This window comes from Ranitomeya imitator, chromosome 6, assembly GCF_032444005.1.
Source record: "Ranitomeya imitator isolate aRanImi1 chromosome 6, aRanImi1.pri, whole genome shotgun sequence".
Taxonomy (NCBI): domain Eukaryota; kingdom Metazoa; phylum Chordata; class Amphibia; order Anura; family Dendrobatidae; genus Ranitomeya; species Ranitomeya imitator.
The window spans coordinates 319904806-319930706 of record NC_091287.1 but is presented as its reverse complement, the minus strand read 5'-3'; the positions used below and the strand labels follow the sequence as shown (position 1 = coordinate 319930706).

General features: G+C 42.6%; 1 protein-coding gene across 12 annotated transcripts in view; it reads right to left on the bottom strand.

Moving 5' to 3' along the window:
* PHACTR1 (phosphatase and actin regulator 1) overlaps positions 1-25901 on the bottom strand; it is a 506552-nt gene that overhangs the window by 123523 nt on the left and 357128 nt on the right. For all 12 annotated transcript variants that reach the window (XM_069730798.1, XM_069730791.1, XM_069730797.1 and 9 more), the window contains one exon: positions 24544-24708. In XM_069730798.1, the coding sequence (XP_069586899.1) occupies positions 24544-24708 (165 nt within the window). The remainder of the gene's footprint in view (positions 1-24543; positions 24709-25901) is intronic.

Genomic DNA, 25901 nt, shown 5'->3' with positions numbered 1-25901 from the left:
TAGTTTGCTCTTTAGAGGTAGTTTTATCTATCTGCAATGCTTTCTTGCAAATTAGACAACTAACCTGCCCATCATTAATTTCTGATTAACATGATTAGGGTAAGTTCACACTGGGCGTTTTTGCTGCGTTTTTTCTCTGTAGCAAAACCTGATCATCTTGGCAGGTTTAGGTGTGTTTTCGTTGCGTTTTGTGCCGCGTTTTGGGTGCGTTTTTTTCATGTGTTTTTTTTCTCTTTGTGCATGGCAATAAAGTTGAGTGCACACAGAGAAAAAAAACAACTTCCTGTAGATAGATAGAATGAATAGATAGATTGATAGAATAGATAGAATGAAGAGATAGAATAGATATAATAGATGGATTGATAGAATAGACAGATTGATAGAATAGATACATTACCTGCGGTATCCTCTTCCCTGGAATTTTCCCACGGTGCAGAGGTTACCTCCGGTCAGTCTGTGAGGGACCGCAGGCTTGGTGACGTCACCGCTAGTTACTGAGCCTGCGCCCGCTCTGTCTCCTTCATTCCCCAGTCGCTTACAGCCAGGAGCAGTCGCATTAGCAGCGCTCCCAGTTGTAAGCTTTATCTCCCCCAGATACTGCGTGGGACACTACGATGGATCAGAAAGTATACTTTTGCATTTTTATTTTATTTTTATTAGAGAAGATCGAGGGCTTCGCTTTGGAATGGCAGAACAATAAAAAGATGGTCAATACTGTGTAGTGTTTTATTTAATTAAAAGACTTTTTTCTGCATGTGTGTGTGTTTATTTAACCCTTTAATTACTATAGGATTAGTAATGAATAGGTGTCTTATTGACGCCTCTCCATTACTAAGCCGGCTTAATGTTACCTTACAATAGCAAGGTGACATTAACCCCTCATTACCCCTCTTGCAACCACTACAGGGCAAGTGGGAAGAGCCGGGCAAAGCGCCAGAATTAGTGCATCTAATAGATGCGCCTTTTTCTGGGCAGCTACGGGCTGCTATTTTTAGGGGGGGGGGGGGGGGGCCTTTATCAATGGCCCCTTGCCAGCCTGAGAATACCAGCCCCCAGCTGTAAGATTTAGCAAGGCTGGTTGTCAAATATGGGAGGGAACCCACGCCATTTAAAAAAAAAAATTATTTATTTAAATAATAAAAAAAAATAGCGTGAGCACCCCTCTATTCTTGATAACTAGCCTTGCTGAAGATGACAGCTGGGGGTTGCAGCCCCCAGCTGTGAGTTTTGTCTGGCTGGTTATCAAAATTAGGGGGCAACCCATGCCATTTTTTTTTATTATTTATTTATAGCGCAGGAGCGGCAGATGAAAACTCCCATCCGCCGCTCCTGCTCTCACTGTAGTTAGCGGCTGTAATAATAATGATAATCTTTATTTATATAGCGCCAACATATTCCGCAGCGTTTTACAGTTTAACAGTTTCAAACACAACAGTCATAAGTAACAACGTTAACAATACAATAATTAAAGCACAATAAGACGACCCTGCTCGTGAGAGCTTACAATCTACAATGAGGTGGGGTGGATACAAAGTACAGGTGTGTATTTACAATGGTGTATTTACAATGATGGTCCAGCCATCTTCAGGGGGTGGGGGATAGATGGAGATAGTGAATTGGGCTACACATGCGCCCTTACACATAAAATGACTTATTAGGGAAATTGATAGGCCGCTCTGAACACATATGTTTTGAGGGCGTGCCAAAAAATATGCAAATTGTGATTGGTCCTAATTTCTTGGGGTAGAGCATTCCAGAGGATTGGCGCAGCGCGGGAGAAGTCTTGGAGTCGGGAGTGGGAGGTACAGAATAGTGCAGAGGTTAGTCGAAAGTCATTTGCAGAGGGCAGCGGTCGGCTAGGCCGATAGGCAGAAATAAAGGGGGAGATGCACTGTGGAGAGCTTTGTGGGTGAGAACAAGTACTTTGAATTGGATCCTATAATGAATGGGCAGCCAGTGTAACGACTGGCGAAGAGCGGCTGCATCTGAATGCCAATTAGCCAGGTAGATGACCCTGTCTGCTGCATTAAGAATAAACTGGAAAGGCTGTAGGTGTCGGATGATGGGATCAGTAGTCCCATCATCTGACACCAGTGATCGAAGGTAAAGTTTACACCTCCAATCAAAGCTGAGCGCTCCCCGCTGTCTTCTGACAGCGGGGAGCCGTGGCTCTCTGACCGGCAGGGACGATTTCCCTGCCGATCAGAAGCGGTGCTTGCCGCGCTGTCATGCATATGACAGTGTATCAAACACTGTATTGTCGGACCCCCATTCAAGTGAATGGGGATTGGGTCCACTCCGCCGGATGACAGGCTGTATGGACGCATCATGCAGCCTGCCATCTAGATGTAGCAGAGCCGACTGTGACGTCACATCAGGCTCTCCTGCTCTTGCGTATTTGCAGCGTTTTTTCACCATCCATTCAAGTCAATGGGTGGAAAACTCTGAAAAAATGCTGAAAGAAGTGACATGCCCTGTGTCAAAAAAATGCTGCAAAGCACAAAATACTGAACACACAAAAACCCAATGTGTGTGCATGAGATTTCTGAAATCTCATAGGCTTTGCTGGTACTGTAAAAAGCAGATGAAAATTAGCATAAAAAACGCAGCAAAAACGCCCCGTGTGAACTTACCCTTATTTTTCAATAGTATATTGGTAAGATACAGCTGATGCAGGGATAAGATAATACTGATGCATAACCTGTATTATCGACACAAGGGAAGCAGGATTTACTTTCAGAAATACTGACAAACTATTGGCAAGAATCTCAAAGAATAATAAATAATCTTGAAAGATTTATGAAATCGGTGACGCACATTCTACACCAAAACCTATATTTATATAATATACAGAATAATAACAAAAAATGAGCGAATAAATTATCAGAGTCCTTGTTCAGGGGTCACATCAGTAGCCCATGGTTGCTGGATGGTAGCCCTGTGAATCGCCTCCTGCATGCTGAAATCACCGGCGCCTCTTCTGGTTTGCATTCCAGTCGTGACATCATGGTTGTGGCGTGAGGCATGCATTATGGTGGACCGGGCCGACTACTCAGAAGAGGACCTAGAAATGTAGGAAATGATTCACTGGTTTCTCGTCCGTCAGCCACAAATTACTGACATGGCAGCTAGCCCATGACCCTGCCAATAAATTCACTCATTTCTAATAATATCTGTCACAAAGAAATCCGGGTCTAAATCAGGGATGGACTTCTAAATAAGAATGATTTTTGGACTTGTTTCACGGTATACGACATCCAGAATACATTATCTGGTTATAAGAGTTAGGCCGCACAGTTAAAGATATGTAGACGACATATCTACCCACATGAGACAATGAAGGACTATGCAGATAAGAATAGTTATAAAGCTCTGATAATGGAATGAGTTTCACAAGTTTGTTAACACCCTTCATATTACTAATGCTCATGGAGTCAATGTCTTCAAACACTACGCACCACTTAAGATACTGTGATATAAAGGTTTAGCTCAGGCTTTTTTGGTTTACAGCATACAACCACCAATATCGTCATGATAACAGGTTCATACTAAATACATTGTGTAGCTGGGAGCAAGTACCTTATAATTAGGAACATAACTGTTTATTATGCATAATTACATAGTACTCTGTAAGCAATTTTAATACAAGAGATTCTGGGGGCGTCTGCACTTATGTGACATCTGCAGTAACAAGTTCACGCGAACTGGCCAGAATTGACAATAAACTTAGGGCCAATTTAGACAGTCCTATACTGATCGTTAGATCACCGCCACCCAGCTACTTACAAGCCAATAGGCCATTGTTTACTAGGCTGTTTACGCCTCCAATTAAACCGTAACAGGGACAGAGTGATCGTTAATATAATTGTTATGAGTTCTGACCCCAGATAGTCTCAAGTTGTTGGCAGCACATCTTCTGTTTGTATGGAGCAATGTGCTTCCGATAAAGATAATACTTATGAACGCACAAAAATCCTTCTGCCCAACAAAGAAGCGTTGATTGTCAGCCTGTGTACACGGGCATTTCGAGAACAACGGTTCCTACAAATGCTCGTTTGCTGATTAATGGCTCGTCTAAATGGGGTATGAGGTTCTGTGCATACTACAGTCCTGAATTTATAGTATTCGCCCAGACAAGCTGTTAAACATATCCATAGGCCTCCATTATTCCCATCAGAGACCTAAAGAGGGTCTGTTTGGCCCATGTTGGCTTGGTAAGTGCCAGCAGAATATATTTTTACCAGTATAGGATAGTGCCACAGACTGTGCTTTACAAATACTGAGGACCACTGCAAAAATTTAAAAGTATGCCATACCACAATATATCTCTAGCTTTCAAAAATCTACCAGATGTATACTGTTGTAGAAAAAAATCTCCATACTGCTCATTTACAAGTATCAAATTTGTTACTGATTTTGGTGCATATTCCATGCCAAAAATAATACCACCAAATAATGAGATGTTCTGGGCACTGCCTTAATTCCTGGGGAATGCCCCAAAAAATGACATACGAAGATGCAATGTTAAAAGATATGTTGTAACTCCTCAGCACATAACTACGGGTGTGGGATGTTGGACACATTTCTGTGCGGCAGGTAAGTAGTAATCAATTTTAGGTTACACATTTATTTGCATATTTCACCAAGATATTTTCTTGACCTTAGGTTCAGAATTAGTTTCAGTAAAAACCGTTTTATTCCCGATGCACAGAAATTAGGAAAAGGACCTTTATATGTAATCCCAGCTGATTTCTAATTGATTTTTGAGGCTATTTCTGGGCCTAGTTCTGTAACTGTAACATAAACCCGCTCAATCTGGATGGACGCCTGGCAGCGGCTGCACATACTGTACGGCACAAGGCAGCTTTATAATTAAGGCCCCCGCATATAAATGCCGAGAGGATTAACTCAGGCTCTTGCCCTTCGCTGCTAAGTCTACTTTATTCTTGGCTTCATCCACTTGCATTTGCACCATGTTATAAGGTCTCTACACATCTTTGTTAACGTCTTTGCTTTCCAGCAAACATTGTGATCCTGGGTGCAAAGACGACATAATAAAATATGTTCCCGCACTCCTCCCTGTATGTAACAACTGGAAATGACTTTGGAAAGGAGACAACCCCTGTAAGCAACATCACAAGAAATTCTTTGGAACATTCTGAAATCATTCTAGAATATCATGGATGGATCACCAAATTATCACATGTGCAGAGTGGCAGAGTCCATCCCTAAGGTGCCCATCAACCTTAAAGCATTGGTGGGATTGGTCAGGGCTGTGGGGTCTGTAAGCCAAACCACCAACTCCGACTCCTCAATTTCCCTGACCTCCGACTCCACAGCCCTGGTCACTACTGAGCATGTGCATAAAGTGCAGCACAGATTCATCTCAACTAAAAGCCAAGATCCCTAGATCAGGAACAGAACCGACATTCATAGAACATTTCATAACTTTCCCAAATGAAAACCTTTACAGCACATCCTGCATTGTAGTACTGTACCCAATGTATTATATATTTTAGGAGTCGGTCCATTCTATACCAACTCCGACTCCACCTGAATGGACACAGACTCCGACTCCACAGCCCTGTGGCCAACTATCTTATGTAATGGAGCATTCCAAATGTTCCTTGACAGATGGTGCCAGGAAAAAGGAGGAGTTGGCAAGTGGAATTCAACCCTCAGGGGAGATAAGGCATTGCCATTCCCTTTGAGAACACATGGATGCATGCTTACATAATCCGAAGGTGCATGTGTGTAAAGTTGTCCCAAGTTTCCCATGACATATTTTGTAGGAAAAAAGAAGGATCAGAATGTTGGATTTCAATGCCCGAAACTCTCCTTTTCAGTTGAAATAAGACAACATCAAAGGTATACCGTGCATGGGAAGCCAGGAATAAACAGCTTTTGGCAGAATCAGTGTTTGACATTTAATGAATGTTTATGGACATCTTTACTCAGAAACAAGCTGTCAATAAAGAGCTGGTCCTAAAGTACAATCATTTTTATTGGGCAGGATTGTTAGAAAATAGCAAACTGTGTAATACCTTCCAGCGCCCCCGGAGACCCGATGGAGGTGTCTGCTCTGTTCGGGGAGTCACAGAACCGCTGCAGTCTGTGATTTGCTGCAATGATCAGGTGATTAGAAGATTTTAATACTGTAGAAAAATCCCATAATGCCCTCTTCTAGCCACCTGACCACTACCGCCAATCACGGACTGCAGTAGCGCTGTGACTTCTGAGCGCAGCAGACATCACTTCTGGGCCCCCTCCCTATTACTGGTTGTACTGACTAGATTCCATTAAATCACCAGAGAACATTGATAATTAGTGCTTGAACATACCCTGAAGCAACGAGCTTCATAAGTCCTCAACGCTAAAAGACCTTTACAAAAGACTGAAGCTAACACAGACGCTTCGGACTGTCTTCTCACATCTTCACTAACCCTGAATGACAAGTTTTGCAAAGATAAAATGTCAAATGTGTTCTGCCATTCATGTGAAAAAAAGAACCACAAATTGAAAGAGATGTCAAATTAAAGCCATTAGATAAAAGCTTTGGTGCCTCTGATCAGTCATTCACATGAGCCGTTTTGTTATGTAGCTAGAAATGATACTATATAAAAGAGGCGCAATGTTAAGATCACCAGCGGGACTGCGAAACAGAGCTCCCCGGAGCCATTGCACCCAAAGGATTACTGTGGGAAACGTTTCTACTGTGGAGATATAGCACAAAGTGGCGGCATCACACCCAGGGTGCGGAGCCGTAAGTGGACGAGTGCGCTAGAATGCCAGGCAGGCTTTACACATGAGACATTCATCAGCAGACCGCTGTATCCATAATAATTGGGTGCTATGTGGTCGATCCATATGGGAGCTGATTTGTCAGTCTATTTGTCATTGTATATTAGCTTTCTGACCGAGAACTCCGCCCTTCAGCATGTGGTGGATTTTAATTGTAGCAGGGTCCTACCTACCCATAAAATCAAACTTGGAAGAGAGGTACCGTATTTTTCGGACTATAAGACGCACCGGACCATAAGACGCACCCCAAATTTTCAGAAGGAAAATAGGGGAAAAAATGTGTCAAATGGGGATCCATCTTACAGTCCGAGCTCAATTTACCAGGGAGGGATTTCGGCACAGGTGGAAGAGTGGTCACAGGTGTTGTTTGGTGGTCCAGGCTGGTGCGTGGCCTCTGGGAAATCCCATCCCATGCTGGTGCGGTGATGCTGTCTGTGGTGTGGCAGGGCTCCACCGGCATTTTGCTACAGGTGCTCTGTGGGGCATCGGTGCTCTGTGGGGCTACGGTGGACTGTGGAGCTGCGGTGGCCTGTGGGGCGGCGGTGGCGGTAATGTCTGTGAGGCGGCGGGGCTCCGCCGGCATTTCATAAATGCTCGGAGGCCCACACAGATCCATTCCTGCGATGCAGTGGCCTCTGGGAAAATGGCCGCCGGGGGCAGCGCATGCTCAGATTCAGATCTCGGCAACGAGATCTCGTGGAGAGATCTTGGGAGACGAGATCTCGTTGGCGAGACCTGAATTTGAGCATGCGCTGCCCCCGGGGGCCATTTTCCCAGAGGCCACCGCATTGCAGGAATGGACCTATGCAGGCCGCTGGCAATTCACAAAGTGCCGGCAGAGCCCTGCCACCCAACAGGCCATGGACGCTCCCGTCCCACAGAGCACCGCCACCGTCGCACAACAGGCCACCACCACACCAGCCTGGGAAGGGAGGCTGCAGCATCAGACCGGGACCGCCGCCACGGTATTTGTAAGTATATTCCGTCCATAAGATGCACCCCCAATTTCCCAAAAAATCTTTGGGGAAAAAAGTGCGTCTTATAGTCCATAAAATACGGTATTCACCTTTACCCAGAAATTCAGACTTCAGTCTTATAGAGGTATTCACATTAGAACCCATCAGTTTTGAGACCACCTTGTCGTTGGTTGATGGGCAGGCATGAATTGGCCAAATTATGTGCTAAGCGTCTCATTTTTTCCTAGTATTCAGAAGCAGTATTGCTATTCATATCTCATATATTTCACATTGACATGCTTTAGCACTACAGAGTGCAACTTTTTTTGTTTATCGCATTTAAACATGTACATGAAAAAACGGAACCAGTGTCATCAGTGTTTTGGATCCATGTGTGAGGTGTCTCTGTGTATCTGTTTTTACCATCAGTGTCATCATTGTTTTTCATGGATGAATAAATAATACAAATAAATAAACTACAAGACTTTTCTTATCCTTTCCAATATTAAAAACGGATGGCACACGGCTGTTTTTCACAAACCCATAGACTTGTATTGGCACATTTCATCCGCGATACTAGAAAAAACACAGACATATGAACAGCACCATATAAGGGGTACATGTTGTATGGCAGAAGTACAAGCAACATGGAGTTGGTGTGAATCAATCAGCACGACTCGGTCAGTAATCTGTAGCTGCTGGACTGAAACCACTTCCTATCTTCCGGTATCCAATGCTCTTCTTTTGATTTGCCAGCCTGGCTCGACGTCATGTGTGTCACCCCACCACGATGACGTTGCAGCCCAACTAATCAAAAGAAGATCTGTGGATACTTGTAGTTAGAAAGCAGATTTCATTCTCCAGTCCAGCAGCCGCTGATTCCCCGATGAACCGGGACCTGTGATTCGATTTGCACAAACTCTAGTTCTGTAGCATCTTTTCTTACAACTCTAAATTGCCATATTCCTCTTTTATTCATGCTATAATATTACTAAAGGACGTCTGTCACCACCAGTTGTGGTCTGCCGATGGCCACTGCACTGCCTCCTGCTCTCTCTGTAGACATACATTGGAGTATGATAACTAAACAGATACAATTCTAATGACGTGTTTTAGATTTCATCATCCTGTCATGCTAGTGATGAGGGTCTAGGGAAAGTATTTGCTGTGGGACCACTGCTGTTTCTTTTTTGGCTGTGGCACTTGGTACTATAGCTGTGACTGTTCCGCCATACATAGATGGCCGCTGGTGTCGCACTCAAACCTTGAGAGATTGTGAGTTCTCCTTCAATGGAAGTCTTCAAACAGAGGCAGGACAGACATCTGTCTGGGATGGTTTAGTGAATCCTGCAATGAGCAGAGGGTTGGACACGATGACCCTGGAGGACCCTTCCAACGCTAACATTCTATGATTCTAGCCACATACTTTTATATTGGTGTTCTCTACTTGTACAAGGTTCTTGACTTCCAAAATGTAATCCGATATTCTGGTATATCACATCTCTAAGAACGGCTGATTATTCGACATTTAATGACCCACAAAATGTACAGTCTAGATAACTACATTGCAGGCATCCAAAATCGATAGGAGGAATTGAGTTTATAAATCTAGGAGCAAAGGTATTAATATATGCATCATGGCTCCCTTATGTCTGACACCAGCATAGCCTTGTTGTAGGCCGAGTAATAAATTAGAACAGAACCTAAAGAACTGTCATCCAGCCAAACACAAAAATGAAATATGACATACGATACGTGACCCATATACATAGCTTCCTCTTTCCTAGAGCAATAGAATCCTATGCAAAAACTATACTAATGTAGCGTACGCAATTATACAGGGAAGTCACTTACAGCACCAGATAATTACAAAACGTGCATACAGTCATGGCCGAAAGTGTTGGCACCCTTGAAATTGTTCCTAAAAAATGAAGTATTTCTACCAGAAAATTATTGCAATTACACATGTTTTGCTATACACATGTTTATTTCCTTTGTGTGTATTGGGACAACAGAAATAAAGGCAAATTGGACATAATTTAACACAAAACCTCCAGATGAGCTGCACAAAATAGTTGGAAATTTTCCAAAATTGTGGGTAAACAACTTTGTTTCAAGCATGTGATGCTCCTTCAAACTCACCTGTGGCAAGTAACAGGTGTGGGCAAAATGAGAATCACACCTGAAACCAGATGAAAAGGAGAGAAGTTGGCTTAATCTTTGTGTTGTCTGTCTGTGTGTGCCACAATAGGAATGGAGAACAAAAAGAGGATAAGTGAACTGTCTGAGGATTTGAGATCCAAAATTATTGCAAAATATCAACAATCTGAAGGTAACATGTCCATCTCTAGAGAACTTGATATTCCTTTGTCCACAGTGCGCAACATAATCAAGAAGTTTACAACTTATGGCACTGTAGCTAATCTCCCTGAATGTGGACGGCAACGCAAGATAATCTGAATGATGGATAAGTAGCCCCACTCAGGTTCCAAAGACATTTAAGCTGTCCTGCAGGCTCAGGGTGCATCAGTGTCAGCGCAAACTATCTGTCAACATTTGAATGAAATGAAACGCTATGGCAGGAGACCCAGGAGGACCCCACTGCTGACACAGAGACATAAAAAAGATTAATTGCAGTTTGCCAAAATGTACCCTTTGGGAAAGCGTCTTGTGGGCAGATGAGAGTAAGGTAGCTTTTTTAAAGCACATCGTTCTACTGTTTACCAAAAACAGAATGAGGCCTACAAAGAAAGGAACACTGTACCTACAGTCAAATATGGTGAAGGTTCAAAGATGCTTTGGGGTTGTTATGCTGCCTCTGGCACTGGGTGCCTTGACTGTGTGCAAGTCAACATGAAATCTGAAGATCACCAAAGGATTTTGGTTCCAATGTAGAGCTCAGTGTTGGAATCTGAGTTTGAATCCTAGGTCATGGGTCTTCCAGCAGGACAGTGACCACAAACATAGTTCAAGAAGCACACAGAAATGGATGGAAACAAAGCACTGGGGAGGTCTGAAGTGGCCAGCAACGAGTGCGGATCTAAATGCCATTGAGCACCTGTTGAGAGATCTTAAAATTGCTGTTGGGAGAAGGCACCCCTCAAATATGAGAAACCTGAAGAAATATGCAAAAGAAGAGTGGTCCAAAATTCCATTTGAGAGGTGTAAGAAGCTTGTTGATGATTATAGGAAGCGATTAATTGCAGTTATTTATTCGGTATGCGACCTAGTATTAAGCTGAGGATGCCTACAGTTTTGTCCAGCACATTTTCGGGGTTTCGTGTGAAATTATGCCTTTCTTTGGTTATTTTTGTGTTGTTCCGCTTCCAATACACACAAAGGAAATACACATGTCTATAATAAAACAAGTGTAATTGCAATAATGTTCTGGGAGAAATACTTAATTGTCTGGAACAATTTCAATGGTGTCAACACTTTCGGTCATGACTGTATAAGCTGAAATTCCAGCCCAATATTGGGAGGGAAATAAAAAGGGGCCCAAAGGGGCCGGAGAGCCTGCACTTACGGTAGAGATATTCTCCTGTTCTTTGGTAAGGGGCGCATTACTCCTCTACCTTCCGGCTTCCTGTTTTGTAGGGAAACAGTGTGGAATCCCAAGATTGACAGTTTGGACCAGTGGCATGATCGTGTGGGTGGTCTGAACTGTGCGCTCTACCATAATGCAAAAATATGCACTTTTGCCTCTGCAGCATCGAGAGGAGCCGAGGTGCTCTGAAGATCCAAAGATTTCTCCAGCATCAGAGTGGCACCTGCAAGCTCTAAAGCTAAGAGCCTGTAAGAGCTGTGCTGTCTATCAGTGGTGGCCACTTTCCTAGGCATGGTGCACAGCACTTACAAGGTCTTTCCTTTTGTGCTTGCAAGCAGTACACAGGTGCTGGGAACATGCTGTACACTATAAAATTACAAATATCTCTCTTCTTTAGAATGGACAGGGTTTTTAATAAGAGGTAAATTTGTCACGATTCCCCTGACCGCTGTCACCAATTGGTCAGGATTCCCACCGTGACCGTCACCCCTACGTCACGGATTGAGGTGACTTTAGGCCAACAGACGGCTATCACATGTGCAGGGGGGCTTATCTTAGTTATCCCTCCACTCCACGATGTGATGAAAAAACACACACAAGGCTATTGACCTCTTAGTTTACAGCAGGGGCTTATTCTAGGTATCCCACTGCTTTTCTATATACCACGAACTGCAGGGATTTATGTATATCCCGCTTACAGTTCCACTTAACACTTGCAGCTCTCTGGCGCCCCCTTACTCTCAGGTCAGATTAGGTACTGCACCCTGGGTAATTAGTCGCCAGAAAGGCTGCCTGCTATGTACTGGCTATTGGGCACGCTGCAGCGACGCGATAACTACTCCCACTCAGGCAGGAACAATAATTATTAACGCCGCAGCCGCTACAACATAACCCAAAAGTCTGCACACTTCTCGCTGCCACCAGCTTCGATTAAACGGGTCCGAAGCTAACCCAACACAGTAGCGTAATTCTCTTCAAGAGACAGGGTACGGCTTTTAGAGCATGGAGAACTGAACTAACATATAATAGTATATCCCATTAACAAATTAGCCAGTGCTTTATCAAAAATATTTTATAAAGATGTTACAAATGAGACAATTGCAAATATGTACATGGGTAATTATAACATAAAGGGAATAAATGAGAAAAGATAACACTCACATGTTAAAAGCATGGCGGACACCCCAGGCTAGTGCAGTTTCCATACATCCCAGTCCATGGGATGTACTCAGCTCTTCCAGGACAATAGGACAAGAAGTCCAGAAGAAGAAATCAAGCAGAAGGGCTGAGCTGGGGGTGTGTACCACAACTTAATACCTTAAGGCATTGACATCACAGAAGGGCTGGCTTATCCAGACCCTCCTCTCTCTACATTCTGCTTAAACTTTAAACTATTCTCTCTAATTTCTATAACTTCACTACAAAACATGTCAGAGTCCTAACATACTCCTCATTCATCTCGGATTAACGTGAGCATTCTAATGAGATCAAATATGTCCTATCTGGGATACATATTTACAGAGAAAACCCTACTTCTTTACCAGATGGAGTTAGAAGCCCGAGTTTCAAGGGATGGGTACATACACCGAGTGGGAATACGAATATATATTTTCGTGTTCTTAACGTAAACATGGCGCATAATATCGTACAAAAACCAAACAAAGAATCTTTCATGAATTTTGGAGCCATTTTTCCAGTTCTAACTGGTGAAGGTGGGAGGGGTGAGGGACTTTCCTCTGAGCCTGGAATTTACGACCCCAGGGCAATAAAACCCCCTTCTAGCATACAGGCTGTAGCCCAGAGAGAAACAAGTAGAGTCAGCTAGTGAAGGGGGGGTTTAGCCCACCTCATGAGCTGAAGAGCAACTAAACTTATATGATATTTCATACCATATCGTGACAGTAATGTTGATTGTTTTTGTAAGCACTATGCAAATTTATCCATTTTAAAAAACAATTGAGAAAAAAGAGACAATCCCTCGAAGAAGCAGGATTGTTTGTGGGAAGAAAAGGTGGTGCTGCGGGTAGCGATCTAGCCTCGTCACCTAGGTCTTTACCCTGTGCTGCCAGTGCCTGCACTCTGAGTGAATAAGTGCAGGGCCGGACTAGCCATCTGGCAAATGCCAAAAGGGCCTGTCTGGTCATGGGCTGCCTTGTCTGCTACATTGCTAACAGAATCCATGTTCTCAAGACACCCATACTGTTAAGAGTTGAGATGGAGCACAAAGTCGCTGACTCCGTCACTTACCCCAGCAGGCCTCGGGTATCATTAGACATATTGGTCTTGTAGTAAATTTTGCTTTCCTCCATTAAGGGTAATAGTAGTAATATATCCCATCTGGTTCATGGGGACGGGGATAACATGGGTGTTACGAAACTGCAACACAGAACTAGGATAGAAGGGGGAAAACTGACCATGTACTGAGACTAGGCTGATACCCTACGATGGAGTGGGCGACCCATTCCTTACGAATAGACCCACCGACGATCCTAGGTTAACCTCAGCGAAGACCTATAGATAGGGGGAAGTAGGTCCCTAAAAGATCTAAGGACTGGGTATAAAAACAGGTCACCTCCTAATAGAAAACACAGAGAAGGCTGCAGAAACCAACTGAAAACAGAAACTAAGGATAGCAGAACCAGAGGTACGAGAACTGCATAAAATCTAACACAGAAAGCTATGAAAGCACCTAGCCAGAACTCTAGCGGATTAACACTGTTGTCCAGCAAGGAATGGGAGACAGGTGCTGGGTAATAAAGGGTGATACATTCACCTGACCTAAGGCAACCCAGCACCAGGGGAAAAAGACCAGCAGCCAGAAAAGCACAACAAGATGGCGGATGGTCAAAAACAAAACAGATTCTAACAATGGGCCTGTGTGATTTGAAATGCCAGGACTGAATTTCAGCCACAGTCCGTAAATGAATAAGTGCGATACTACTGATTCAGTGCCAGAATAACAGAGTATTAAATTTAATAAAGAACAGCCTGTTAATGTTGGACTGACTTACATGGTGGGGTCGGAAAAGGATTAGGGTGGGGCAGAGTGTCAAAAGGAAGCAAAGAATTATTTTTGGGGGGTTGGGAAAAAAAGAGGGGGTTAATCCAAGGATCTGGAGAGTTGGTGGCTGCCTGTGGGACGTCAACGTGGAGAAACAAGAGGGTGGGTGACTGGGTTGATGGTGGCTGTCAATGGGTAATAACAAGTTGAGTAGGTTGACAGAATTGCGGGAGCAGAGTGAGGTGAGTTTACATTTTTTTTATTATTGGCACACAATGGAGCATTGAATGGCTTAGGGGGAAATTACTATTAGAAGGAAGTGTAAGGCCCCTTTCACACATCAGTTTTTTGCCAGTTTTTCTCCGGATCCGTTTTTTATCATAGACTTGTATTAGCGATGAATTGCGATGGATGGCCTCACGTTTCATCTGTCGTTCGCCAGATCCGTCGAAAATTGTTTGTCCGGCAGTCGGAGACAACGGACAAAGTAACGTTTTTTGTGTACGTCGAAAAAATGGACAGATCCGTCGCCATCCGTTGTTTGCTAGAATAGAAGCCTATGGCGCCGGATCCATCAAATGACGGAATCTGGTGACGGATTCTGTGTTTTTAACTGAGCATGCTCCGATCCAATTAGCCAGATCCGCTAGTCGCATCAGTTTTTCACAATCTACAACGGATCCGTCGATCCAACGGATTGTGACTGATGGCAAAAAACTGATGTGTGAAAGGGGCCTAAGAGGATGTTTTTAGTATATGGAAACAGAGGGGAATAATAATACTGTTTAGAGCCACAATTAGGGCTTTACTGCATTGCGGAGCAAAGGGGGCATTATTATTGTGGAGAGACACAAAGAGGCCATAATTACTAAAAACAAAGGGCATGGAGGTGGCATTATTACTGTATTAAGGCATGGGGGCATTATTACTTTGTGGAGGTACAAAGGGGCCATTATTACTATATAAAGGCATGGAGGGGGCATTATTACTGTGTGGAGGTACAAAGGGGTCATCATTACTATATAAAGCATGGAGGGATTGTTATTACTGTGTGGAGGTACAAAGGGGCCATTATTACTATATAAAGCATGGAGGGATCGTTATTACTGTGTGGAGGTACAAAGGGGCCATTATTACTATATAAAGGCACTAGATGGTGGCCCGATTCTAACGCATCGGGTATTCTAGAATATGTATTGCCCAGCCACGTAGTATATTGCCCAGCCACGTAGTATATTGCACAGCGACGGAGTATACAGCACAGAGCCACGTAGTATACAGACTTAAAATAAAAAATAAACATATACTCACCCTCCGAAAGCCCGTTGAAGTCCTGGCCCTGTGTGCGGTGCACACGGCAGCTTCCGGTCCCAGAGTTGGTATGGGCGCAGGACCGTGACGTCCTGGCAGGTCCTTCTCGCAGGACCTGTGATGACATCGCGGTCACAAGACAGTGACGTCATGGCAGGTCCTTCTCGCATACCATCCTTGCCACCGGAACCTGCCGCTTGCATGAAGCGGTCACCGGAGCATCGCGAGGAGCGGGAAAGGCGGCGGAAGGTGAGTAAATAATGATTTGTTATTTTTTTTAATTATTTTTAACATTAGATCTTTTTACTATTGATGCTGCATAGGCAGCATCAATAGTAAAAATTTGGTCACACAGGGTTAATAGCAGCGTTAATGGAGTGCGCTACACCGCGGCATAACGCGGTCCATTAGTGCTGCCAGTAACCCTGTGTGAGCGCTGACTGGAGGGGATAATGGAGCGGGCACTGACTGCAGGTAGGAAGGAGCGGCCAAGTTGGCGTCGGACTGTGGCCGTCGCTGATTGATCGTGGCTGTTTTGCTGCGACCAATCAGCGAGGTGAATTTCCGTGACAGACAAAGGCCACGACCAATGAATAGACAGACAGACGGAAGTACCGCTTAGACAATTATATAGTAGATGGAGGGAGCATTATTACTGTGTGGAGGTACACAGAGGCCATTATTATTATATAAAGGCATGAAGGGAGCACTATTATTGTGTGGAGGTACAAAGGGGCCATTATTAATATATAAAGGTATGGAGAGCATTATTACTTTGTGGAGGTACAAAGGGGTCATTATTAATATGTAAAGGCATGAAGGGGTCACTATTACTGTGTGGAAGTACAAAAAGGCCATTATTACTATATAAAGGCATGAAGGGGGCATTATTACTGTGTGGAGGTACAAACGGGCCATTATTACTATATAAAGGCATGAAGGGGGCATTATTACTGTGTAGAGGTACAAAGAGGCCATTATTACTATATAAAGTTTTTTTCTCTTGAGGAATATATGGACCCTAGCAGTGGAGACTCCAAACAACAGCTGGTGGGATCTTCCGGCTGCCACCACATGTCAGGCATCTGCCAATCTAATATTCATGAACTATCTTAAATATAGGTCATCATTATGAAAGTAGTGAAAAACCACTTTAACTATAAAGAAATTAGCTCAATACGATAGCGAAAAAAAGAAATTCATGCCTAGCTTATATTTCATGTGTGAACTATTCAATTATGCACAATACCAGCTATTATCTGCCGTCCCTGAAACCTGCAGTTGAAATTGTGAAACTTTAAGATATTTATTTTTGTGGATGTTTAGATTTTCTTGGCAGTGGAATTAGGAAAAAGTCAAGAATCTTCCCGCTAGGAGCAAGCAAATCAATCCTAGCGAAAAGAAACAGCTAAAAATAATAACAATGGTACAAACTCAAACCGGGGAAACAACTCAATGCAGTAATACTAAATCAGAAAAGACAAAAGTGTCACGAATTCAACAGTAACAAGCGAAAATCTAGTGCTGACGACAAAAGAGCAAAATCAGTTACACTATAATGGAGTCAATAATAACACAGAAAAGTAACGGTAAAATAACCTAAATTACCACACAGAATCAATGACAAGTTCATACTAATTGTTACAATTGTCATAAAAAACTAATAAAAGAATGTAACAAACTTATCAAGGCAGCAGGTCTTACTAAAGAGATACAATGTTTTTAGTAACAAATGAAAAGGTGAAAAAAAGAAGAAAATCTAATCAGTAAAAAGGCAAATAAATATACATGATTAAGAGTGGAAAACCATAACCACCAGCAATCTTAAAAAATTGGAGAGCAAATGGCAAAGAAGAAAAATACTGTATAATGTGTAACTAACGATTAACCTAAAAGCATCTTTTGGCCCTGATCTCCCAAAAATTAATTTTGCTTTTCATGCTCATACCAATCTAATATGTCTCCAAACTGTCTCATTTCTTATACTTATCATTCACTTTTTTTTAGTTGGGGAAATCTGTTCATTGGCATTCTACCACCACTATAGGTGTTGGAACATCCTTTCCCTCTCTTTCCTTCATGCACTGTATCTGTCATTGTCCAATTACTTGCTGAAAGCCTGCCACTTTGTCATGCCTGTATGCAGATTTGCTTTCAGGTGAGCAGGAGCATGTGCTTCTGTTTTGGGGTCTTGCAAACAGTCAGGGAGAAACTGAGTGGTTGGCGCACAGGAATGATTTTTTTTCAAAATGAACACGTAAGTTTGGGTAAAGTAGTTTGTCCTTCTGCTACTCATTATATTGGCCATCAACTGGGAGTAACAGTCGTTTTAATCTTTATTTCATAAATCAATAGTACACATGAAAATAAGCAACTTTGTAATGTATCGTATCAGAGAAATCCGCCAGGACTGATCAGTCATTTTCAAAATGTTCAATTCATGGATAAAATCTGTATTTAGTGAAGGCAGAAAGTTACATTACTGAGATAGGAGATGGGATAGGTTATTATCAGATCCTATATAAAGATGAGGAGGTGGGATTTAAAGGGAACCTGTCACCTGAATTTGGCGGGACCGGTTTTTGGTCATATGGGCGGAGTTTTCAGGTGTTTGATTCACCCTTTCCTTACCCGCTGGCTGCATGCTGGCCGCAATATTGGATTGAAGTTCACTCTCTGTCCTCCGTAGTACGCGCCTGCGCAAGGCAAGATTGCGGCCAGCATGCAGCCAGCGGGTAAGGAAAGTCTGAATCAAACACCTGAAAACTCCACCCATATGACCGAAAACCGGTCCCGCCAAATTCAGGTGACAGGTTCCCTGTAGCTCTGTCTTTAGCCCCTCTCTTACACCTTCCCCCCTGCATAGAATCTTATCAGCACCAACTATCATCTCCTATCTTTGTAATGATAAAATCTGTCTTCACTGAACACAGATTTTACCTGTGATCTGAGAAGTTTGAGAATGATCGATAGTCTTGCTGCAGATTCCTCTGATAAGATATATTACAAAGTTTTTATAATTTTTATGCGTATTATTAAAATAAATCATTGGTTACTATTTTAAGTTTAAAGAATAAATCCCATAAATTAGGCATCGCAGTGAGGTCATCAGGTGCCACATAGTGACACTTCCCAACTGATATGAAGAACAGCAATCAAAGAACATGGAGTGAAGAACATCTTATATAGCATTGTCCTTGGGTTTTCCTATGGAAGCCATTGTGTCTCCAACATGCCACTCACAATTTGGACGGAGCTGCGTAATTCTTGAGTTTTATTTGGGCATGGCTTCTCATGTACCGCCTCAGAAAGGAACCACAGAAGATGCAGGAGGAATATGTTGGCTAGGCGGTGATGGCGATTCCGTCCTGATGGCTTTATCAATTCCTCTTCAATTCTCCAGAAGCAGTGTTGTTTCATAAGAACGAGGGCAGTGATCTTCCCTAGGAGCTTACATGGATTGCACTGGATTGGCAGCCATGTTTTTGCTTGTGGCTAGCCATCACAACAAGTCAGGGCGCGGACAGATAAACCATTCTTTGTACTTCCATTACTTAATGTTTATCACCAGCACAGTAATGTCCCGATACAGTCGCATGAACAAACATCTTTATTTATGGACACAACCGCATTGTAACCTGTGAGATTACAGTCATTCCTAAAGCGAAGATAAACAATAATGTAGAAGAAATCAATTTACCATTGCTGATGGCTAGAATGCTTTGCAAATCTGATGAATGTTCTGGAAGTTAGGAGACCAGTGGTATTTATTGTGTCTCTGCCCAGCACGGGCAATGGCTGATTTGTGAACCCGACGGCATTAGAATAGCCAGTAGCCAATTGTTTAACCACTTAGATGCTGCTGTGAATAATGACTACATCATATAAATGGTTAACAGAGTGTGGGGGCTTCCTTTTTATCCCCATTGGCACCCTGAGATCACGATTGTGTGGTCCTGATGTTTGCCATGGCAGTTCACAGCCAAATAACGGCCTCAGAGTCTGCCGGCTGTTCAGAAGTCAGCGACATTTAGGTGGTAAAAATACACTTTCATTCCTGTCATGTCACTTTGCATTAATTCATGAAAATCACCTGAAGGGTTAATAAACTACCTGACAGCGGTTTGCAATGTCAGGGGGTGCTGTTTTTAAACTGGTATCACTTTTGGAGGTTTTCCAATATAAAGGACCCTCAAAGTCACTTCAAACTTCGATAGGTCCCTGAAAAAATAATTTTGTAAATTTCCTTGAAAAAAATTATAAATTGCAGCTACATTTTGAATCATCTTAAAATGCTAACATAATAAAAGAACATTTAACAAATGGTGCTGATTTAAAGCAGACATGTGGGAAATGTTATTTATTAATATTTTTCTAAGGTACGATTACGGTATCTAGATTAGGGCTTGTTTCCATTTGCGAGAAACACGTCCGTGTCTCGCATGTGAAATCCAAGCTCTGGCGCCTGCACTCCAGAGCGGAGCGTGCGGCCGCATGGCAACACATGGAGCCGCACGCTCCGCTCCTAAGTGCTGGCGCCAGAGCTTGGTTTTCACATGCGAGACACGGACGTGTTTCTCGCAAATGGAAACAAGCCCTTAAAGGGATAAACATTCAAAGTATGAAAATTGCACATTTTTTAAATATTTTTATCAAAACTCTGATTTTTTAAATAATTAAACACTAAATATATCAACTTAAATTTACCATTATCATCTATCTATATAATCGTCTAAGGGGTGCTTCCATCTGTTTGTCTGTCTGTCTGTAACGGAAAGCCCGCATCGCTGATTGGTCGCGGCTAACAGGCTTAGTCCGGCCGCGAATTGGCCCCTCCCTACTCTCCTCCAGTCAGTGCCCCCTGCCTACTCCCCTCCAGTCAGTGCCAGTGTGTCACCCCATTCCGGACCACCAACTTTTTACTATTGATGCTGGCTATGCAGCATCAATAGTAAAAAGATATAATTTTAAAAATAATAATAATAAAAAAAAAGTGCTATTCTCACCTTGCGACATCCACCAAAGCGCGCGATGCTGCTGCCAGCTTCCGTTCCCAGAGATGCATTGCGAGACCGCTAATTCATCTGGGTAATTTCGCAATGCATCTCTGGGAATGGAAGCTGGCGGCCGGATCGCGCACGTCGGGACAGCTTTGGTGGACGACAGAGGGTGAGTATATAACTATTTTTTATTTTAATTCTTTTTTTTAACAGGGATATGCTGCCCACACTGCTATATACCACGTGGGCTATGTTATAAACTCCGTGGGCTGTGTTATATACTGCGTGGGCTGTGCTATATACTACATGGGCTGTGCTATATATTATGTGGGCTGTGTTATATACTGCCTGGCTGCTATATACTACGTCGGCTGTGTTATATACTACGTGGGCAGTGTCATATGCTGCGTGGGCTGTGTTATACACTGCCTGGGCTGTGTTATATACTGCGTGGGCTGTGTTATATACTGAGTGGGCTGTGTTATATACTACGTGGGCTGTGTTATATACTGCATGGGCTGTGCTATATACTACGTGGGCTGTGCTATATATTATGTGGGCTATGTTATATACTGCCTGGCTGCTATATACTACATGGGCTGTGATATATACTACATGGGCAGTGTTATATACTGCGTGGGCTGTGTTATATACTGCATGGGCTGTGTTATATACTGCGTGGCGGGTGTTATATACTACGTGGGCTGTGCTATATATTACGTGGGCTGTGTTATATACTGCCTGGCTGCTATATACAACGTGGGCAGTGTTATATACTGCGAGGCCTGTGTTATATACTACGTGGGCTGTGTTATATACTACATGGGCTGTGTTATATATTATGTGGGCTGTGTTATATACTGCCTGGTTGCTATATACGTGGGCATTGTTATATACTATGTGGCCTGTGTTATATACTGCATGGACTGTGCTATATATTACATGGGCTGTGCTATATACTATGTGGCTGCTATATACTATGTGGCTGCTATATACTATGTGGCTGTGTTATATACTACGTGGCTGTCTGTGTTACGTGGGCTGTGCTATATAGTATGTGGCTGCTATATACTATGTGGCTGTGCTATATACTATGTGGCTGTGCTATATACTATGTGGCTGTGCTATATACTACTTGGCTGTGCTATACACTACGTGGCTGTGTTATATACTACGTGGCTGTGCTATATACTATGTAGCTGTGCTAAGCGCGATGTACATACATACATACATATTCTAGAATACCCGATGCATTAGAATTCGGCCACCATCTAGTAAATTACAATATGCCATGAAAAACAATCTCAAAATCACTGGAATTTGTTGAAGCATTCCAGAATTAGTACCACATAAAGTGACACTGCTAAGAATTGTAAACTTTGGCCCGGTCACTAAGGGCTTAAGATCAGCTATCAGCGTTTCACCAAGTAAATCTCTTTCTATGTAATATTGGAAACTGCATACTGTAAATCCCATATCAGATGGGATGAGTACTTGTCTTGCTTTATTCAACTAATGAACACATTTACATTATGACACATAATATTATGTGAAAATATTAGACTTTTTAATTTTTGCTTTATGGCAGCCGCGACAGAACTCACAAAACTTATCCTTGATCCTACTGACTAATAGGATAAGGAGTCAACTTACAGTATTATAAAGGAGTATTTGATGGATGATAAGAGATGGTGAAAATCGGATCACAGAACCTAGACTAGTGGCACTGGATGGGGGGCCAGCCTGCTGCCTCCTACATACCGGTATCCATGACTCTTCTTTTGATTAGCTAGTCTGTCATGATGCAACAATGACATTGTGCCAGGCTGGCTAATCAAAAGAAGAGTCATGGATACCATCAGGTAAGAGGCAGTTTGCGGGGCTCCTGCTGACATGGCCGATGGACTTGGTCTTGCAATTGGTCTCTAATAGATATACCAAGAGGTTTCGCAGTAGAAAATCCTATAAAGATGGCGAAACCCATCCTGTCTTCTGGCACAAATCTAGGAAGCTCAATTATGACAATTATGAACTTGAGATGGTCTATTGAAAACAATGGATGTTACAGGTGCCCATTTATTTCAAAGGCATCATTTTATCACTTTCCTGGCATAGTTACCAAAACATAAAAGCTAATTGCCAAGGTATTCTGTTAAAAACCTGCCACCCCACCAGGATAACTTTGTTTTATGGTGACAAACTGGAATTTTTTTTACTGCTGCCATAATTTTGTTGTAACTAATCCGCAATGCAGTATTAAAGCCTGAAAGAAAGAAGTGTGGAGCTGCCTGGTATCAGTCATCTGTCCTGTATAAAGGCACAGCATGCATAATTCAGCAAGGATTTTGCCCATTCCAAAAATCTGTCAGAAAAACACATTTTAGCGTGTCGCTTAGTAATAGCTCATCCGCTCTGTGTGATTGGGTAAGCATATCAGTATTCGCCAAAAAACACAAATCACAAATATTCTCAGTTTTCTCAGCATTGTATTGTATGGAGTTCACTGAATATATGACAGAGTTCGTCTCCTATGTGCGTCACGAGGACCGAATATACTCTTTCAGCAGAGAATTAGTTTTATGCGGCTTTGACGGCTTGATATGCTGAGTATGAGTTCCAGATTGTAAATGGTTTTCTTTGCCAGCACATATAGAGGTTTGCATGATGATTGAATAATATATTCTATATTTAATCTTTCCACGCTATATTAATAACAAGGCCTAAAAATGACGCCGTAATAGTAACCTCTGGATGTTTTAGCTTTTCAGACATTTGTATTAGCAATAAGAAAGACGATATCCCGGGAGCAAGGGAATCTGGCAAAATGTGATTGTGGGAAGATGATTTCTGGTCCATTCTCGTAATAACAGGTTACCATAACTAATTACTGATCTGTCTTCGTCTCACTAAACTCTTCCTTCTCTAATCTATCCTGAATGTAGTAGCCTTCATATTTCTGTCCAGCTGCTAAACCGATGCCTCAAACCCTGTACCAGTCATTGCACTGGTTGCCACCTGCTACATACCAGAACATAAGCTCTATACAACCACCCACAAAGCTCTCCACATGTCCGCACCACCCTACATCTCCTCCCTCATCTTTGTCTACCAACCTACTCATGCTCTCCACCCTGCTAATGACCGAACAGTAACAGCCTTTATAATCCGAACCCCCCACTTTTGTTCCAAAACCTTTCTCGTGCTCTTCCAGGTGTCTAAAATGCTCTTGACTCAACTTTTTCTGAGACGTGACTCAAAGTGACGAGCTTTTAGAAACATGACTTTGTGATACTCTGTCATGAAGTGTCCATGCCATATGTATCTATGTGTGGCCACCCAGTAGTGGTGACATGGACTGAAATCTGTTCAGGGTTTTGTTAGCAAGTGGCGATATTATATTTATTTTGTTTTGATAGACGTGATAGTACCCGCCACACTTTAACCAGTACCTGCCATATCATCAAAGGACTATCCTTTGAAGGCCCCTGAATCAACATTTGGGGGGTAAATACTAAAATGCCAATTGATAACTTCTATTACACTATGCTATGTAATACTCTACAATACTGACAAGCCGTGAGATTTACCGGGTAAATGGATGCCTACCAGGAAAGCCTTCCTCACCACCGGTCACCAGTCCAGGCTGTTCATACATTGGCTATCAACAAGATCTTTACCAGGTGACTTGTTTTGGACCTGTGGTGAGCATAATCATTTTCCATGTCAATGGGGAATGTCCATAGAGTCAGCACTGATTGGGCAGTTTCAACAAGTGCAGGGACACACCCCATTGGCTAAGAGAATGGCATACTTAGTTAATATAGTAATGAATTTCCCAGAGGAACAACAGAAGAGCAGCAAAATAATGAGGAGTATAATGTGAGAAGTGGAACGGAATGAATGCAATAATTAGGCACAAGCACTTACCTGCAGATGTTTGCTTGAACTTTTCACTTTTTTTCTTTCTCCATTTCCAAGGCTTGAAAATTCTTCCTAAAGTGGCAAATTTACTTCTTCTTCTGATGGGAGGTGTGTGGGTGCCAGGTACTAAAGACTCCGAGCGCATTGCGGCCAGTCTCTCCACTTCTTCAGCTGAAATGGAAGGAGATAAAGAATAACATCCACTAATTAGTATCAGCTACTTAACTACAGTGATAATGTACAGTGCTATTGCTCTTGGCAATAAGAAAAAAAAATGTGAATTTTATTTATGTGCCTATCAGAAATGGTAAATTAGAAGACCATCATTCTTCAAGGATCTGCACCTCCCATATGTCAACGTTCATACCGCAACAAAGAAGGACAGATGAGGTGCTGACGGATGATGGGAGTGCAGGAGACAAAGGAACGCCTAGATACAATGATGGAAATGTGTTTATGCACTTAAAATTGTGATGTGCTAGCAAAAAGATAAAAGTGCGGACAAGCAGCCAAATCCTTCTCCTTCATCTCACCATGTGTTCTGTCTGAAGAAAAATGTAAGATTTTATTGGCAGCGAGCCGCCACAACCATACATATCTGCTAAAGTGTCCACTGACCAAAAATTCTGTAAAAAATCACTCATCCCTCCTCTGATAGCTGAAGAACATTTATTGAGGAAGGAGTAATAAATGGAGACTCCACTCACTAGTTGGAAACATTCCTCATTCTTCTGCCTCCGCATGGCCTGGTTGGACTTGTCCCTTTTTTGTGACAGTATATTTTAATGGGAAAAGTTTTCCAGTATAACACATGTGCATAAGTAAATGCTTAAAGGGAATTTGTTACCCGATATTTGTCACCTAATCTCAGAGCAGCATGATGTACGGACCGAGACCCTGATTCCAACGAAGAATCGCTTCTTGGGTCGCTTGCTGCAGTTCTTATAAAATCACTGTTTTATCAGCAGGAGTCCTCCATATTCATGAGCTCTGTATAACCCCCAATACTGATTGGCAACTTTCTGACTATGCACAGTACACAAAGAAAGCTGCCAATTAGTGGGTTATAAAGAGCTTAGCATTCAGAGATCTGGAAAATCTGGAGCAGATAAAACAGTAATTTTATCAAAATGACAGCAAGTAGTCCAGTAAGTGATACATCACTGGAATCAGGGTCTCTGCCACTATCATACAGCTCTCAAATGGAGTAGCAAAAATCTGAGACAGATTCCTCCATGGTAAAAGATTGCTAACAACTTGCTGTAAAATGGTGCCCCCTAAATGTGCATCTAGAAGCCAGAGATGAGTCTCCTGTGAGAATCTAGGAGCCTCTGGTACATTCCACGTAACACCAGTATTTGTAC